The 17832-nt window shown below is 47.3% G+C and overlaps 1 protein-coding gene across 1 annotated transcript in view; it reads right to left on the bottom strand.

The window, feature by feature from the left end:
- The window catches only part of LMF2 (lipase maturation factor 2), a 129998-nt gene that overhangs the window by 48781 nt on the left and 63385 nt on the right, over window positions 1-17832 (bottom strand). Inside the window, exon 8 of the mRNA XM_088447255.1 lies at window positions 17172-17277. Coding sequence (XP_088303381.1) covers window positions 17172-17277 — 106 coding nt within the window. The remainder of the gene's footprint in view (window positions 1-17171; window positions 17278-17832) is intronic.

Below are 17832 nucleotides of genomic sequence, written 5' to 3'. Positions count from 1 at the left end.
CGCCGGCCAGCCACGCCGATTAGCATCATAAAGGACGAATAGAGCCTCTGATTTACGTAGCCCCTCAGTACGGGACACATAAATGCGAAGTGCCCGAACCACATCCAAGGAGTGAGAATCCCCAGAAGAGTCCGACAACGCTGGCACTACAATCGGCTGATTCAGATGAAAACCCGAGACCACCTTGGGCAAAAAGGAAGGCCGGGTACGAAGTTCCGCCCGATCTTCGTGAAAAATCAAGTAAGGGGAACGGCAGGACAAGGCTCCAAGTTCCGACACACGTCTGGCCGAAGCCAGGGCCAATAAAAGGATCATCTTCCAAGTCAAATACTTCAATTCCACCTCCTGCAAAGGCTCAAAGGTGGATGACTGAAGAAAAGATAAAACAAGATTCAGGTCCCAAGGAGCCGTGGGTGGCACAAAGGGGGGCTGAATTCTAAGAACCCCTTGAAAAAAGGTCTGAACCTCCGGAATCAGAGCTAGGCGACGCTGGAAAAAAATAGAAAGAGCAGAAATCTGCACTTTAAGCGATCCCAAGCGTAACCCCGCATCGAGGCCTTTTTGAAGAAAAAGAATAAGACGTGGTAAATGAAAAGAGGAAGTGGAGGATCCACGACCTTCACACCAGGAGATATAAGCCCTCCAAATGCGATGATAATGCGCTGATGTTACCGGTTTTCTAGCCCTAAGCATGGTAGGAATGACCGACCTAGGAACTCCATGGCTTCTTAGGATGGCGGTCTCAATAGCCACGCCGTTAAACGAAGCCGTCGTAAATCCGGGTACACACATGGACCCTGTTGTAGAAGGTCCGATCGTAGCGGAAGATGCCAAGGTTCGTCTGCCAGAAGGAATAAAAGATCGGAGTACCAAACCCGACGAGGCCAATCCGGAGCCACTAGGATGACGGTGGACGACTCTCGTTTGATCCGCTTGAGAATCCGAGGGAGGAGCGGAAACGGTGGGAACAGGTACACAAGGCTGTACGGCCAAGGGATCAGTAAAGCATCCGCTCCCACCGCTGCCGGATCCATGGTCCTGGAGCAGTAAAGGGGTAGTTGATGATTTATCCGAGATGCCATCAGGTCTATCTGTGGCTTCCCCCATCTGCAAACCAGTTGATGAAAGACCTCGGGATGAAGGGACCACTCCCCGGGATGAAGATCCTGACGACTGAGGTAGTCCGCTTCCCAGTTGTCGACCCCCGGAATAAACACTGATGAAATGACCTCTACGTGTCTTTCTGCCCACAGAAGGATGCGACTGGCTTCTCTCATTGCCATCCGACTGCGGGTTCCCCCTTGGCGATTTATGTATGCCACTGCCGTGGCGTTGTCTGATTGTATCCGAACCGGAAGTCCTCGTAACAGAGGAGCAGCCTGTATCAAAGCTCTGTAGACTGCCCGCAGTTCGAGAACATTGATTGGTAAGAGGGACTCCTGCTGCGACCAAAGCCCCTGGAAGTGATTGTCCAGAACCACCGCTCCCCATCCGCGGAGGCTGGCGTCCGTGGTGACCAAGGTCCAATTCCAAATTCCGAAGCGGCGACCCGCTAACAGATGCTCCGTCCGAAGCCACCAGAGCAAGGATATGCGGGTCCGGGGAGACAGACGCACCAGCCGATGCATCTGTAGGTGGGACACGGACCACTGAGACAGAAGATCCAGTTGAAATATTCTGGAGTGAAATCTGCCGAATTGGATGGCCTCGAAGGAAGCCACCATTTTCCCCAGGAGACGTATGCAAAGATGCACAGATACTTTCCTGGGTCTGAGCACTAGACGAACCAGCTCCTGTATGGCTATGGCCTTGTCCCTTGGCAAGAATATACGAAGCAGAACAGTGTCTAGAATCATTCCTAGGAACTGAAGTCTCTGGGACGGCATCAACTGAGACTTCTGGAAGTTCACAATCCATCCATGTTGAATGAGAATCTGATGTGTAAGGGACACTTGGTGTAAAAGGACTTCTGCCGTCGGAGCCTTGATGAGTAAATCGTCTAGGTACGGAACTATCGTCACCCCCCGAGAGCGCAAGTGAGACACCATGACGGCCATCACTTTGGTGAATACCCTGGGAGCTGACGAGAGACCGAATGGCAGGGCCTGAAACTGGAAATGAGCTTCCCTGATGGCAAATCTGAGGAAAGCCTGGTGAGGAACCCAAATTGGGACATGCAGATAGGCGTCCTTGATATCTATCGACACCAGAAACTCTTCTGCCTCTAGTCCTGCAATGACAGAATGGAGAGATTCCATCTTGAACCTGTGAAATGAAAGATACTGGTTCAATGATTTCAGATTCAAAATGGGTCTGACTGACCCATCTGGTTTCGGAACCACAAAAAGGTTTGAGTAAAACCCTTGTTGCCTTTGTGCAGTGGGAACCGCCACAAGGACCTCGGCCAGCAAAAGTTTCTCGATCGCTTGACGCAAAATTAGTTGCTTCAAGGGATCGACGGGCAAACCTGTTGTAAAATAACGCCGAGGAGGAGTGAAAGCGAACTCGATCTTGTACCCCTGAGATACCAGATTTCGAACCCAAGTGTCTGGAGAAGTCAGTCTCCAAACCTCCGAGAAACGCTGGAGGCGTGCCCCCACCTTCGGATTTCCGAGATGGGATGGGAGCCCGTCATGCCACAGGCTTGTCTGCTGGCTTGGGATCTGGACGGCGGCCAATATTTGCTTGACGTCCTCTAGTACGGCCTCCTCGCCCCGCTGAAGACGAACCTCGCAATCGTCCCTGAAATCTTGCCGATGCTCGAAAGGAACGAAAGGAAGGTCCCCTAAACGAGCGACGCGGAGGAGGTGCTGATGAAGGTAGAAAAGTACTCTTACCTCCAGTGGCCAGCGAAATCCATTTGTCCAGCTCTGGACCAAATAAAATATCGCCTGTGAAAGGAAGAGCTTCCACTGCTCTTTTTGACTCCGCATCCGCTTGCCAGGCACGAAGCCAAAGTGCCCGGCGAGCAGAGACCGCCGAAGCAGAAATCCTAGCGCCTACCTGGCCGATATCTCTGGAGGCGTCTCCTAAGTATACAGCAGACTCCTGAATATGTTCTGCCAAGGTAATCAGATCTGCTCGCGGAGTGCTGGATCTAAGACCCTCAGTCAATTGTTCCGCCCACTTTTCCACAGCCTTGTTGACCCAAGATCCTACCAAGGCCGGGCGGAGAAGTGCACCTGCGGCCGTATAAATGGATTTCAAAGTGGTTTCTAATCTCCGCTCTGAGGTTTCCTTCAATGTAGTAGCTCCTGGAACAGGTAACGTGGTCTTCTTTGACAACCGAGAAACCGAAGAATCCACAGGTGGCGGGGTCTCCCACCTCTTCCTATTTTCCGCAGGAAATGGGTAAAGAGAGAAGAAACGCTTAGGAATCTGGAATTTACGGTCCGGATTCTGCCAGGCTGCCGTCATCTGTTCATCCAACTGGAGAGAAACAGGGAATGTGACGGCCATCTTCTGTGACCTGGCAAATAAGGAGTCTTCTAACGATTCTGGAGCTTCCTGGCCAGAAATCTTAAGAACTTCCCTTACCGCTAGAATGAGTGCGTCAATACCTTGCAATGCCTCAGGTTCTTGTGAGTAAGTCTCTACGTCTGATTCGTCCAGCATCTCCCCTTCCTCCTGAGACGAGTGATCCGCTGCCGAATCCTCATCCGACAGGAGAACCGCCGGAAGAGCCCTCTTTTTAGATGAGCGACTTACCGTAGCTTCAGGAGCTTTAGACGCAGAACCCATCGCTTGAGCAAGGCTATTCACCGAGCGGACTAAATTCTGAGCCCACGCTGGTTCTGCTAGAAAGAAGGGTGAGATGTGCCAGGTAGATCTCTGGCAGACTCCCGTTCCCTACGGGAAGCGGCTAATTCAGAAGAAAGGTCCGCCATGACCCCGGCCAAACTATTTATGAAGGAGGGAGTGACAGACTGCGTGTTAGCACTGTCTGCTTCACATGTCTCGCACAGGGAAGACCCTTCGGAGCGAGCATGGGTAAACTTCTTCCTGCACTTAGTGCAGGCAAACAGCTTTTGTGATGCAGTTTTTTCTGTCCTGGATGTCATCATGTACTCACAGACAAGCACCACATACAATTCAGGAATGCAGAAGGAGTATAGGGAGAAGCAGAATTACAATAATAATGCTACTCAAGTATGGGAGCAGACAGAGCAATAAGGGAGGAGCAGAATTTCAATAATAATGCTACTCAAATTGCATGCAGAGCGGTATAAGAGGAGCAGAATTTCAAGAAAATGCAACTCAGTAACAGGGGCAGACAGGCATATAAGGGAGGAGCAATCAATAGGACCAGAAAGTAGTTAAAAACCACCCTCTGTATTTACAGACCCCCTGTAGATGCTCTCATCTGCTCCTCTCCCCCTCCGCTCAGTGCCTGCAGTCTGAGGCGCCACTCCCGTTCAGAGCGCGCCAAACTAGCCCAGGCAGTGAAGGAGGAAGAGGAGGAGGGACCCATAAGCTCCTCCCCTAATGGCCGCCGCTTTGTATGCGCGCGGCATACACTTATACAGTGGGACGTTCTGTCCCCGCACTAACAGCGGGGGCAAGCGGCACGACCGCCCCAGTGATAACCGTGCCGGTGCCTTTTACACAAGCACCGGCACGCAGAGGCAGGACCGCTGTGAGCGCGCCTACCTAACAGCCAGCGCCGGTGTTCTATCACAACACCAGCGTGGCAACTGACAGCGGGGCTGACAGCCGCGCGCTGTTTTCAGACCCAGCAGTTATTTTCACCTCTCCTGCTAGTCAGGAGAGGTGTGCTACTCACCGAGCTGCTGCGGCCAGAGCGCTGGGCAGTGAGGGGAGAGCGGGGACCCGGACACAAGCCAGTGGTAGCTGTGGCGGGCCCCGCTGAGTCTGATGACTCCTAACTGCCTAAAGCAGCCTCCCCTCCATAGGGTGACCGGACACAGGCTGCAGTAGCCGTGTGGTCCCCTCTCTGGCGGCTCCCACGATGCAGGCAGACTGTCACAGCTAACAGTCTGCCTGTCCTCTTGCTTGATTCTTTTACAAATCATATAAAAATTAATTTAAGGGCTGGAGACAGCCCCTGTGCACCGGCTCTACTCGGGCACATTCTAAAAACTGGGGTTGATGGGGCATAGAGGGGGAGGAGCCAGTCACACTTGTAGATTTTTAAAGTGCCAGGCTCAACTCAACCCACCGTCTATACCCCACTGTCATGAAGCTCCAGTGTCCCCTAGTGGATGAAGGAGAAATATACATTGTGTCCAAAATAATGGGAGCTTCAATTACTTAATGTGACTGTACAGTTCTTGTTTCTTGATGACCAGATAGTGTTTGGGGAAAACTGGGTATCACCGAGTGATTCATCTCAGACTGGGGTACATGTGTAGATAGATTATTATTATACCGGCTGCTTACTGCCAGCAGTACTGTCACTGTGTCATATGATCAGATCTCTGTCACATCTGATCATATAACAGTGACAGTACTGCTGGCAGTAAGAAGCCATTGGATTAAACCTATTTTGTGTCATTATATACTAGCCTCCTGTGTCTAAATAGAAAGCAAACACTGATATATCTATTGAGAATTTAATATGATTACTTTATACCACTAAGCGCAGTAAATAAAGAATTTTAGCTTTTCCATATCCCTTCAGGGTCCTAACTAGATCCTTTACTTGCAGCTAGTGTTATCTAATTACATTATCTTATACACTATTAGAACGGGGAAGTGTAGTGGTTTCACTACATCAATAAATTTAATCTCTAGATCATGGGTTAGTGTAAATGGCACTTTTCTAGCAAGCAGCATTGTGACACCCTCCCGGTATCATCTACTCACTATCCCAGATAGAATAGCTGTTTGGTGCCATAAGCTTGAAGTGCACAGATACCAAAAATTATATGAGGAATCCGCATTAAACAAACCTTCTGTTCTACGGACATAAGTTGCACAGACCATCCATCTGCATCTGTGTGTGTGCAGGTTTGGTGCAGATGGATGTAGGTTTAGTGTATGTTGGGGAATGTTGTACGTACAGTACTGGTAGGTTAACTGGCTTTTGATAATAAATGAAGCCCTGTGTGTGTTACTATGTGGTAGGGAATATAGATTGTAAGCTCGGCTGGGGCAGGTACTGATGTGAATGACTGAAATAGCCTCTGTAAAATAACTACAAAATATGTGTGTAATTAATAAATACTATGACTGCAGTACAGTTACTTTTAGCCAGATTTATACTATCCTGCAGAAACATTGGCTGCTTTGAGCTTAGTCTAGATGATGTATTTTTCCACACAGAGTAAAGTCAATCCAGTTACACCTATTTTGGGCTTGGTGACTTAGATTTTGATATCCTCACATTAGTTAAAGTTAAAGATTGTATGTTTTCATCTAGATTCGAGGAACATTCAAAGGCTGGATGAAGCTTTGGTGCATCCCAAGACCAGGAGTGCTGCTTCTGTACAAGTCCCCCAATTTACAGCAATGGGTTGGCACCATCCACCTGACACCATGTGATATTAGTGAGTGGCCATCACAGAAGAATGGATTCAGCTTCAAACTCCGCCATCCCTCTAAGCAATCTATATGGGGTGTTACGGTAAGCAGAGCTTTGTACACTATTACATTTGTAAGACATTACAACTACTGATAGAAATATGTTAAGGATCATGTAACATTGTAATGCATGCTGGCTTAGCAAATATACATTTTACAAGATCTATTGTATAAATCATAGGATTCACAGTAGTATGAATGATGTATGTGTGGTTGGCTTAATATATTGACTATTACCTACGAATAATTATATCTGATTTTTAGGGGCCTAATGGTGAAACAATTCCATCCTTTACACTACCTCTCCCAGTTCACTACCTGATCATTCGGGCACCAACAGAATGGAATGGTAAGCTGTTATGTTCCTATGGGGAAGTGGGATAGGTTTGAAAATGTATTGGGCATTTCTGTGTGGTGACTGGGAGGCATACTTGTCTACCCTCCCGGGACCTGCAGGAGGCTCACGATTTTAAGGGTAGCCCCCACACTCCCTGGAAGTGTAGGCACTTCTCCCGCATTCCGCCCACTTCCTAGTGCAGTGGGCAGAATGGGGAGAATATTACCAGGATCGGCAGGTCTGTCCACAAGTGGCGGGGACTAATGACGCGATCCTATGGGAATTTTGTAATTTGGCCCTGCCCCCTAATTAAATTATGTGGTGTTCACAGCGAATCTCAACGAGGGGACGGAGCTTAATGGTGTAACCTGGCTGCCCCCACCCCCAACACAGCCCACTTGCTTCTCCTCCCCTGGGTTCTCCCGGGAAGGGAAACTAAGAAGTCGGCAGGTATGTTTGGAGGTGGCTGACTGGACACACACAGAGATGGTCCATCTTATGGGCGTGTCACTGAATCACAATCATTCCCATTGGAGGCCAAACTCTGATAGACAATCTGTACCTGGTGGGGCTGGTGCAAGTTTCCATGGTGCGACCGATGGTTGAGTATAAAGACGCAGCAAGCAGTGTTCAGACTGGGAGTCTCAGTGATGGCACATGCAGGCACATGGAAGTACACCAGGGAAGGTCATGTAGCGGCATTGGCATAAAGTCACAGAAGTAATACCTGCAAAGATGAACACATGGGAGCTGCAGTGTCCTACCCAAAATCAGGCCCTTTGTGGCAGCCACGTATAGGGCAGCAGTAATTAACTGAGGAATAGCAACCAGACGTTTATTCCCAATCCTAAATTTGATGGAAAGAAAGGACGTGGACTTATACAAAATGTGCAAATCAAGTGACTTTAGGGTCTATTCATTATCACTTAATTTCTACAAAAGCAGGTGAAAATGCAAATTTTTACCTGCAGTTGTAGAAATTAAGTATTTGGGCCATTCATCATATCACAGATATCTCCTGCTTACCTTCCTCTTGCGGAATGGCCGGCTGTCCCCATACACTAGTAATAGACCCTAAGGGATCTATTAACATCATGAATAGGGGTCTATTTATTATACTAAAATGATCAGAAGTGATAATTTAGTTTTAAACTCGCCATGAAATTTTAGTTACATATCTGAAACCACACAAGACATACTTAATAATAATAATTGGTTTACAGGGCCCTTATTAATAAATCACATGGGGTGCGGGATACCTGCGATGCACCCCGCCACTCATCGCAAGCATAATGGCCCAGGGGCCGTATGCACCGCACACCCATTATAAATACGCCCATGATCACCAGCCTTATGTGTGCTCAGGGGTGAGTGTACGTTTGTGGTTCCTGGGCACTTCCAGCACTTTATCACTTGTATGCATTCTTATAATGACTTCATTCTCTTTATATTAGGAAGCTGCTGGTTTGATGCATTAGAGTTTGCTATCAAATGCCCCAGTATTTTAAAAAGATCTATGATGCAACAACATGACCAACATGAAGAACTGGGAGAGGTGAGCTAATATTCCATAGCATGCTATTGATCCATGTTACACGGGCATATGCTATGCTCAGGGGCATCGGAGCGATTTTATGTTCCCTCCCCTCCCGTCCCTCCCTCTTACCTAGGCGCACGCCACATAGAGAGCCCAGGGACTCACTGTAGCAGCGGTCGTGCACGGTCAGGGGCTGCGCTTCACAATAGGCTGCACAACCCCTGCACCGCATGGAGAAGGAGGTGGTGTAATGTGTGGTGTTTTAACTTAAAGACGCACATTACACCTCCTCCATCGTGCGGTGCAGGGGCCGTGCAGCCTATTGCACAGCCCGACAGTCCGCGGTTGCTGCACCCTTGCTCCCCCCCACCCTGTTCCGATGCACTTGACTGTGTTCAATGAGTGATCATTGCTTCAAGTGACCATTTATTGCTGAGTGGTAGTGACAGGCACTTATGTCTAACATTTGTCTGTCTGCTCCAGTCTGCAGTAAATCAAAATGACAGTATCTGAAGCCCATACTTGTACCATACTTGCCTACCCTCCTGGAAGGGCCGGGAGGCTCCTCAAAATTTGGTGGCGCTTCTGGCCACCTGGAGAAGTGGGCAATTCTCCCAGAGGCTGGGACCACCCAGCCAAGGTTGTCTCCTTCCCAAGTGTAGTGGGCGGCACAGACAGCCGATGACGCAATTCACGTTGAATCTCGTCAATCGTGGTTCCACCCACCGCTTCACAATGCTGGTAAATTGCATAGAGGGGCCATGCTATGATGATACGTCACCCTGCCCCCAGACCCACCCACCTCCACCGCACCCCATACTCCCAGTGCCGACCTGATAATTTTTCAGTTTGTTACATAGAGCAAAATTCAGTCTTTCTGCTCTGTCTGGGCAGCAGGATCAGACGGCAGCTGTAGAAAGCAATATATTGGGAGTTCTTTGTCTGTAGTAAAGAGAAAGGAGCAGAGAACTCACAGATTTATCCTACTGTCTGATTCCTGCAGCCGCCATAGATAGAAATAGTGGCTTTGCAGGTGCAGTATTTATAATGAGAGAAGCATTGGTTCAATACTTGTTGCCATCTCTAGATGGCGCTATGAGCGCTCGCACTGGTGCAGAGAAAAGATAGTTCTCCGCTGTCTCCCACATTGCAACGCTCTAATGGATCACTTCCTGATTTGCGCATGTACTGGGCTACAAGTATATGTTGCAGGCTTTCACATTTGTGTAAGACAGCAAAGAGAGACAACAGCCTGTGAGGTTTCTCCGAGCCGGAACAGTTCTTTTTTGCTATTCTTGTCCTGGCAGGTTATGCTTTTGTAAATATTGTGCAATCTCTGGTGCAACATTCAGCAAGAAAAGCCAAAAAATGTTGCCGATTTTGTGTCGTTAACTAGACTCCAAAGTCTTTTCAAGGTCATGAAGCCTATTGCATTTGTGTTTACATTTATGTACTGTAAGTGCTTTACGTTTGCTGCAATTTGACATAAAGAACTGTATGACCAACAGATGCGCGGCCAGCAGAAAATGGGAGAGAGTGAGTGCGCTGACCCCGGGCTGCAGGAACCTTCTGGGAATGGAGGTAAGAGTTCATACACAGAAATCCACTTGCTTAAAGTTATTCTCCTGACCTAGACACTTTTCAATAGAGAAATTATTCTGTCACAGAATTTAGTATGGGTGCAATATCTGAAGTTATAACTCATTCCATTATTTCCCCAAAGTTTGGTGTTCACAAGGTTTGGCAAATGCTCTGAAGTCTTGCACATGCCGGTAACTGAAGACAACACACTGCCTGGCCACATTGGCATAATAATGGTGTGTGTGGCAGATATCATGGCACGCTCCATGCTCATTCACACAGTTCAGACAGTCAGCGTGTTGTTTTAAAATCACACTACCAGGAGGCTCCTGCTGAGCCGTGTAATGTGTGTACACAGTGGCCACTATAGATTGTTTGCTCAGCCGACTAACAACAAATTGTCCAGACCGTCGGCCATTTTGTACACCTGATATTACTATGAACAACTTTAAGATATAGTGCATCAGCCGCGCAGCACAGCAGGTGAGATATATCTTTAAGATATATTGTGTATGGGTGACTGTTCTCCCATATGCTGGGCACTGGAACCAGCAACAGTGACAGCACCAGTGGTCCCTGTGACCAGACATATTGGTCAATCGGTCAGTCACTAAGTGTGTATGCTATGTGGCATACTTACCAAGTCGGCTGGTCTGCCAACCGGCTGGCCGGCCGAACAGTCAGCATAGTGTGTACCCAGCTTTATACTCAGAATCTTGCAGATACTTTAGTAACAGCCAATGCGGGTGCTCCACGGATAATTGTTTTTCATAACATTTGTCAGTTATAAAGATTTCTATATTGAGACTAAAAAAATTAAGTCCTTAATGCCAGACTGCAGAACACCATGCGCTCCGTGACCCGTTTTCCTCCTTTCTGCATCTGATACATATTCCCAATACCTCCTGCTCAGTCACACCTTACAGCTCACTCTCCCTTTCACAATTAGTACATAGGTTCATGTCTCACTGCTTCTTTGTACAACAATTTATCATATGGCTGCAGAATATGATGGTGCATTTTATAAATGGATTACCAGACATACACTGTGAGATTAGTAATGGCTGACATTATAGCAGTGATGTGATCTGTGTATATTATACAGTCACTGTTACAAATAGGAATAAGTGTACCATGCATGAGATTTGACAATAAGCACTTACAGCTCAGGATTGCACACATACAGCAGAACATCATCCTGGTCTTTCTGGCCTGCACATAACACACAATGTGTCCCAGTATAATAAGTGTATTCTTGCTGCTATTTCAGAACAACTACCCACCCGCAGCACCAGACGTGGACAGAAGGTGGCAGATCTGGGTGACCTGTATAATGAATTACATTCCATCCAAAGAACCAACGAGGAAATCATAAGATCATTTTTGCTAATGTTACATGTAATACAGTGTACATTATGTTCATAGCCATTTCTACATCATGGCCATTACATACATTGTGCATTTACATACCTTAGGTTGTCCTTTTCTTTATTTAGAGAAGAAATTATTAACTTTATGTCTGGGGTCTCATAAATTGCACATACTGGGGCAGATGCAGCACTGATTGCAAGTCGGCCATAATAGCTCCCGCATTGCGTGCACAGAACTAAATGCCTATACTCACCAACTGCAGCATTGCACTCATCTCTGTGGCTGGACCACCCATTGCATAGCTGTCCTCATAACCTGTGCACACTTGCTCCAGCCCCAGCCTTGGTGCAATTCTGCGTAGCCTGCAATGCCGTCAGTACATCCTCTTTGAACTTACCCCACATAACATCACCCCAGTTATGATTACTCAGTTGCAACTGGAGATGTGGGAGATGCGTACGGCTCTGCTACACCTCAGTTGCGTACACATAGGACCCCAATTAATAACAATCCTTATTACCAGCAGCATATTTAGTTTAGTATTACAGGGATACTAACGAATATGCCTTTGGTATTCAACAGTCCACAGGTCCAGCGACGTCCCTCTCCTCTGCGGCATCCTCCACTATCACTGCCAGTGACATGCGGTTATGTCCTGTACGATGTCCAGTCTGCACATGTGCATTACACCTACACCCAGCAAGGACTGACTGATGCCTGGGAGGCTGTTGCTGGTTCCCCATTGCTTGCAATAGGGTCCATATCGCTATCGTCATCTATAGATGACATAAGCAGTACTGTGACAGCCTATCGCTGTTTGTTAAATACTGAAAGAAGGACATAACCTCATAAGCGAGTGCTAAAGGGGGTTACGTCTCTGTAAATGGGGCCCTTAGTTTCATAACATGTGCACTGAGAAAACAAGATGCACTCTGAAAATGGATTTGTGTTCATCTCTGCATCACCCCCAGTGAGTGCAACAATGGGCGTTGCAAAGGAACTCTGACATATCTTATATACAAAAATGTTTTATATTTTCGTAGGGTAATTATTTTCTCAACCTATCCTTGGAATTTATTATATATTATTGGTGCATTTAGTGTCTACTTCATATAGTCCGTTCATGTGTTCTGTACATTGCTATAAAAAACACAGACCTATTTAACAATTTTCCTTTCTTTTCTAGAAACATAATTTCCCAGCAAAGGGACTTTTACATCGTCATCCTTACGATTTTACTTTATATCAACACAACCATCCGTGCAAATGAGGAAATAAAGTCTCACTTGTACATGTGCCATGTGAGGGGGCGTGGCCTGGACAGGCATGGAGTAGGGCCTCTTGGTTCTCCCCAGCCTGTATATCAAGAACATACATCCTGTCACCTTCAGAGGACTCCCTCAAACTCTTACCAGCATCTGATCTCCTGCTGCCCTGGGGGTGATTATGTCGGCTCCTGTGACAGTGTGACAGTCCCTGCTGCTCTGCTCCATTCTGGGGCCTCAACCAGCTGCAGAAGCCTGACACCACGTGGTCTCATGCCAGCTTTCCTACTGACCTTGGAGGTTACACCCGGCGATTGGTTTCTCTGGGCAGTGTGCTGACTACTGAGATTCGCTGTTGACCTGCGGCTGTTTTCTTCCAGTGCCATGTGAGACTGCCTCACTGTCCAGACCTCCTGTGTGCAGCGGCCATCTTCCCTGCTGGCTCCGTTTAAGAGATCCTCGCTGCTGTTCGTAGGATCCGCCTATTGAGGCTCTCTCTCATTTCTATAAAAAAAATACTTTCATCCTCTTTACAAGCTGGAGCTTTGTTTTCATTCTTCTTGTGCGTACCTTTAGATGATTGCTTGTTTGTCTGTTGTGCTGGTCTGAGTGGTGCCTTCGGACACCCATCTTGTTGCTATTATGTCATATGGGGTTTAGGTACTTGTGGGCTATGTGTATAATATTACTTGCTGACTCTTGATTGTCTGTTGTATGGTTGCCTTAGTACCTACTTACCGACCTTATAGACATACGTTCCGGGAGCAGCCTCAAGAGCTACCGCTACAGGCGGGTTCGGGGGTAAATGGGCGGTACCTGAATGATGACGTGATTAGGCCCTGCCCCCTTCATGGAAAAGTCAACAATTCGCGAACCTGCGAAGAGGGGGCAGAGCTAAATGATGCAAAATGCGCCACTTAGCTCCGCCCCTCCTTGCAGACGTGTAAATTCCCTATTAAATCTCCCCATCCTGCCCGCTTCATTAGTAAGTGGGCAGGATGCGGGAGATCTGCCTACACTTCCGGGGGTGTGGGGGTTTACCCGAAAAATCGTGAGCCTCCCACGACTTCCGGGAGTATAGGCAAGTATACCTTAGTCTCTCCTTTTAATTTATACATTATGTTTTTGTGTGGTCTCTTGTAACTCCTGTTTAATGTTTATTTACTTTTTTATTTCTGTCCTCATTTATGCCAGACCTGTGTATCGTATTGTTGTTTCAAAAATATCAATTGGTCGGGCATGCCAGATTGTCCAGCATGCCTGTTTGATCTGATAATTTTAAAGTGAATGTCAGCCGCATTGAGCAGTGCATGCCCAGCCACGGCCAACTGACAGTCATTTCATCTGTTCCTTCACAGGGAATAAATAGGGAAATGTCTCCTCAAATATATAGTATCCTCTGAATGTATGACAGAGGGACCGCAGCAGACATCTCCGATATGGGGGACCTGCTGCGATCCCTCCATTCCCGCTGGCAGCTATAACAGCCATAGGTTTCTATGGGGGATGCAATGATGGGGTATACGATGCGGGCGTATTTACCAACTTCCAGAATGCAATGAATTCCCGGAGATTGGCCCCCACAGCTAACGCCATCTGAAGATGGCAGTAGCCTGCTGTAGCCTATGGGATACAAATCGCAAATTTAGCCAGTGGAAGGTTCCCGCAATGGTAGCCCTTAGAGCACTTTCAGAGCCCCTGGCCCCACGGGTGCCGGATGAAACATGGCAACGGTAGAATCGCATTTTTCAATGCGATCTTGGGCGATAACAGTGAGCCCAGATGGCATTGGTCATTTTTTTATAAATGCCCCCCAGTGTATTCCCGTGATAACTGTTGGGTATCAGGCTGCCAGATAAAATGTTTGTCAGTCTGACAATCATTTTATCTGGCAATGTATGCCCAGCATAACACAGTAGAAACAACTCTTCATCTCATGATGGAAAAAAATGCTAAACCCCCCAAACAACAGTATAATTTATGCCCGAGACAGTAATAAAAGCAGTAATCAGCCTCATCAGACAATCACAAGCAATTTGCTAGTGCTGGTGTCTGTCACCATCACCATCTTCCGGTATTTGCATGTAAATAACATGTCCTTTCTCAGACGTATATGTGTTCATGTCTCATTCTGTTTGTGTTTCTTCTCGGCTTCTTTCACCTGTGCTGCCTCTCCAGGTCTAAGGGCCTGATTCAGAGTTTTACTTTAATGCCGATGCGCTTTTCACAGCTGTGGATGTGAGAAAATACGCTAATGGCACAGCGGCCGGGACTTGTACGGAGACACCCACCTGAGCCATCGCAGCTGTCTGCAACTGTGTACACATACACAGCATAGGACGCAGATCATGTACACACAGGGCCAGTTCTAGATATTGTGGAGCTCAGGGCGAAAGTTCCCAGTTACAGCCCCCCCATCCCAAATAAAGAAATACATTTTTTCAGATGGCTATCCTCTTCGCGCGCCGAAAGCGCACGCACTTCCTGAGAGGGGGGTCTCCCTGCGGTACACCCCCAATTCTTCACACTGTGGGGCGTGCCCAGTTTCCCCCAAGCTCTCCCCTAATGGCGAATAATTGCCATGCACAGTAAAGCGCCTTACACAGTATGTCTTACACAGTAATGCCCTATATCATATTATGCGTCACACAGTAATGGCCTTTGTAACACATTATGCCACACGCAGTAATGCACTCTATAATACATTATGCCACACGCAGTAATGGACTTTATAATACATTATGCCACATGCAGTAATGCCTTGTATAATACATTGTGCCACACAGTAATTCCCTTTATAATACATTATCCTCAATTCACATTAGGCCACACAGTCGTCGCTTATTCATGTTAGGACACACAGTGGTGCCCCTTTCACACAATGCCCAAATGACTGCCCCTTATACACAAGGCGCACAGTAGTAGTGCCCCTTATACAATGCCCACAGCAGTGGTGCCCCTTATACAATGCCCACAGCAGTGGTGCCCCTTATACAATGCCCACAGCAGTGGTGCCCCTTATACAATGCCCACAGCAGTGGTGCCCCTTATACAATGCCCACAGCAGTGGTGCCCCTTATACAATGCCCACAGCAGTGGTGCCCCTTATACAATAGCCCCAGTAGTGGTGCACCCCATGCAGTGCCCCCATTAGTAGTGCCCGTAGTGGTAATGCCCCCAGTAATAGTGCCCCCATTGGTAATATCCCCTATAGTAGTGCCTCCAGTAGTAGTGCCCCAATTGGTAGTGACCCTAATGGTAATGTCACCATTAGTAGTGCCCCCTATAGTAACCCCCCCCAGTAGTAATGCCCCCTATAGTAGTGATCCCATTGGAAATGCTCCCAATAGTAGTGTCCCCAGTGGTAAGGCCCCCTATAGTAGTGCCCACAGTCGTAATGCCCCGATACATAATGCCCCCTATAGTAGTGATGCCCCCAATAGTAGTGTCCCATGGTAATGAACCCTATAGTCGTGTCCCCAGCGGTAATGCCCCCTTTAGTAGTGCCCCCTATAGTCGTGTCCCGTGGTAATGCCCCCTATAGTAATCCACCCCAGTAGTAACGCCCCCTATAGGAATCTACCCAATAGCAATCCCATTAGTAATGCCCCCTATAGTCGTGTCCCCAGTGGTAATGCCCCCTATAGTAGTGCCCCCTATAGTAATCCCCCAGTAGTAATGCCCCCTATAGTCGTGTCCCCAGTAGTAATGCCCCCTATAAAAATCCCCCCAGTAGTAGCGTCCCCATTAGTAATGCCCCCTATAGTAATCCCCCCAGTAATAAGGCCCCCATTAGTAATTCAATAAGAGCAACTGATTACTGCACTGAGCACTGTGAATGAGAAAATGTAATAATGATCTATATGTATCGCTGACTGTTAGTAGTGCCCCCAGTAGTAATGCCCCCAATAGTAGTGTTCCCTATAGTAATCCCATTAGTAATGCCCCCAGTAGTAATGCCCCCTATAGTCGTGTCCACTATAGTAGTAGTGCTCCCAGTGCCAGTGCTTCTAAAAAAATAAAAAAATACAATTAAAATACAAACACAAAAAACTTACCATAAGCCCCGCTCCTGCGTCCGCTGCCATCCGGTCCAACCGCTCCACAGATCTATGGGAGAGACGTCATGACGTCCCTCCCATAGTGCTCTCTGCGGGAGCCAGAAGCCGGAGCTCAGGAGTGGGCTCCAGCTTTCGGCTGCTGCAGGGAAGGAGCCGGGTGCCTGCTGGTAACAAATCACAGCGGGCGCCTGGCAAATGGAGCCTCCCTGCGGCGGCTAGCGGGGGAGTGCAGGGACCGGCGCAGGTTTTTTTTATCTTCTCCTGGGGACTCAGTAGCGCCTTCTAAGGACCGGCGCTCCGGGCGACGGCCCTGTTAGCCCACCCCTAGAGCAGTCACTGATGTTGAATACCCCTGTAGTATAGCTTCTACTTTCCTTACTGAGGTATTACAGTGACTTGTTTCTGAATTTACAGACAGAGTAGGCTAGTTACACATTGGAAGAACTCAATCCATGATACACAAATTGTATTCTCACCTGTACATTCCTTTGAGAATCTCCCAACCCAGAGAAGCAACAGCTATCCAAATAGATGGAAAGGTGAGGGTGCGGAGCCACTGCAGAAAGTCATGGTATGTAAATGCTGTAGGAGAGGGAAATATGATGATGTCTTACTTCGAGATCATTTTTTTCTCTAAAGGCTACTGGGAGACTTAGATTAAACATAGGATTAAGCACCACTCATACAAAGAATGAGATTAATATTTAAAAAAACAAAAGCCCTACTATGCCTAAATTTCACTAATTCTTCATATCCCTAAATTTCCTTTGGCCTACATTTCACCATCCCTCCTAACCCTACATTCTACCATTTGCACATAGCAATCAGTAATAGGAGAGGCAGATAACTGAAAAAAGAAGGAAACTGACCAAAACAACCACGTCTGAACAAGAAGATACTCAACATCAGCAGCAACATAAAAGAGCAAAGGAATGCTTTTCCAGGGAAGAGAAGGTGGTAACCAGGAGTTTTTGAACATACCTTTAACCCATTTCATGTGTTGTACATAGGAACAGAAAATATAGGTCCTGTGAATACCAAGTTAAAATAATGATCACATATACATACATGCACACACTATCGTGTGTGCCCCAAAACGTCAGCCTGTGTTTGTTTGATTATTGTTTAAATATACCA

The sequence above is a fragment of the Taudactylus pleione genome, unplaced genomic scaffold (genome assembly GCF_031769625.1).
Source record: "Taudactylus pleione unplaced genomic scaffold, aTauple2 ptg000019l, whole genome shotgun sequence".
Lineage (NCBI taxonomy): Eukaryota > Metazoa > Chordata > Amphibia > Anura > Myobatrachidae > Taudactylus > Taudactylus pleione.
Note: the sequence above shows the minus strand (reverse complement) of the source record. Positions and strands in the feature narration are given on the sequence as shown.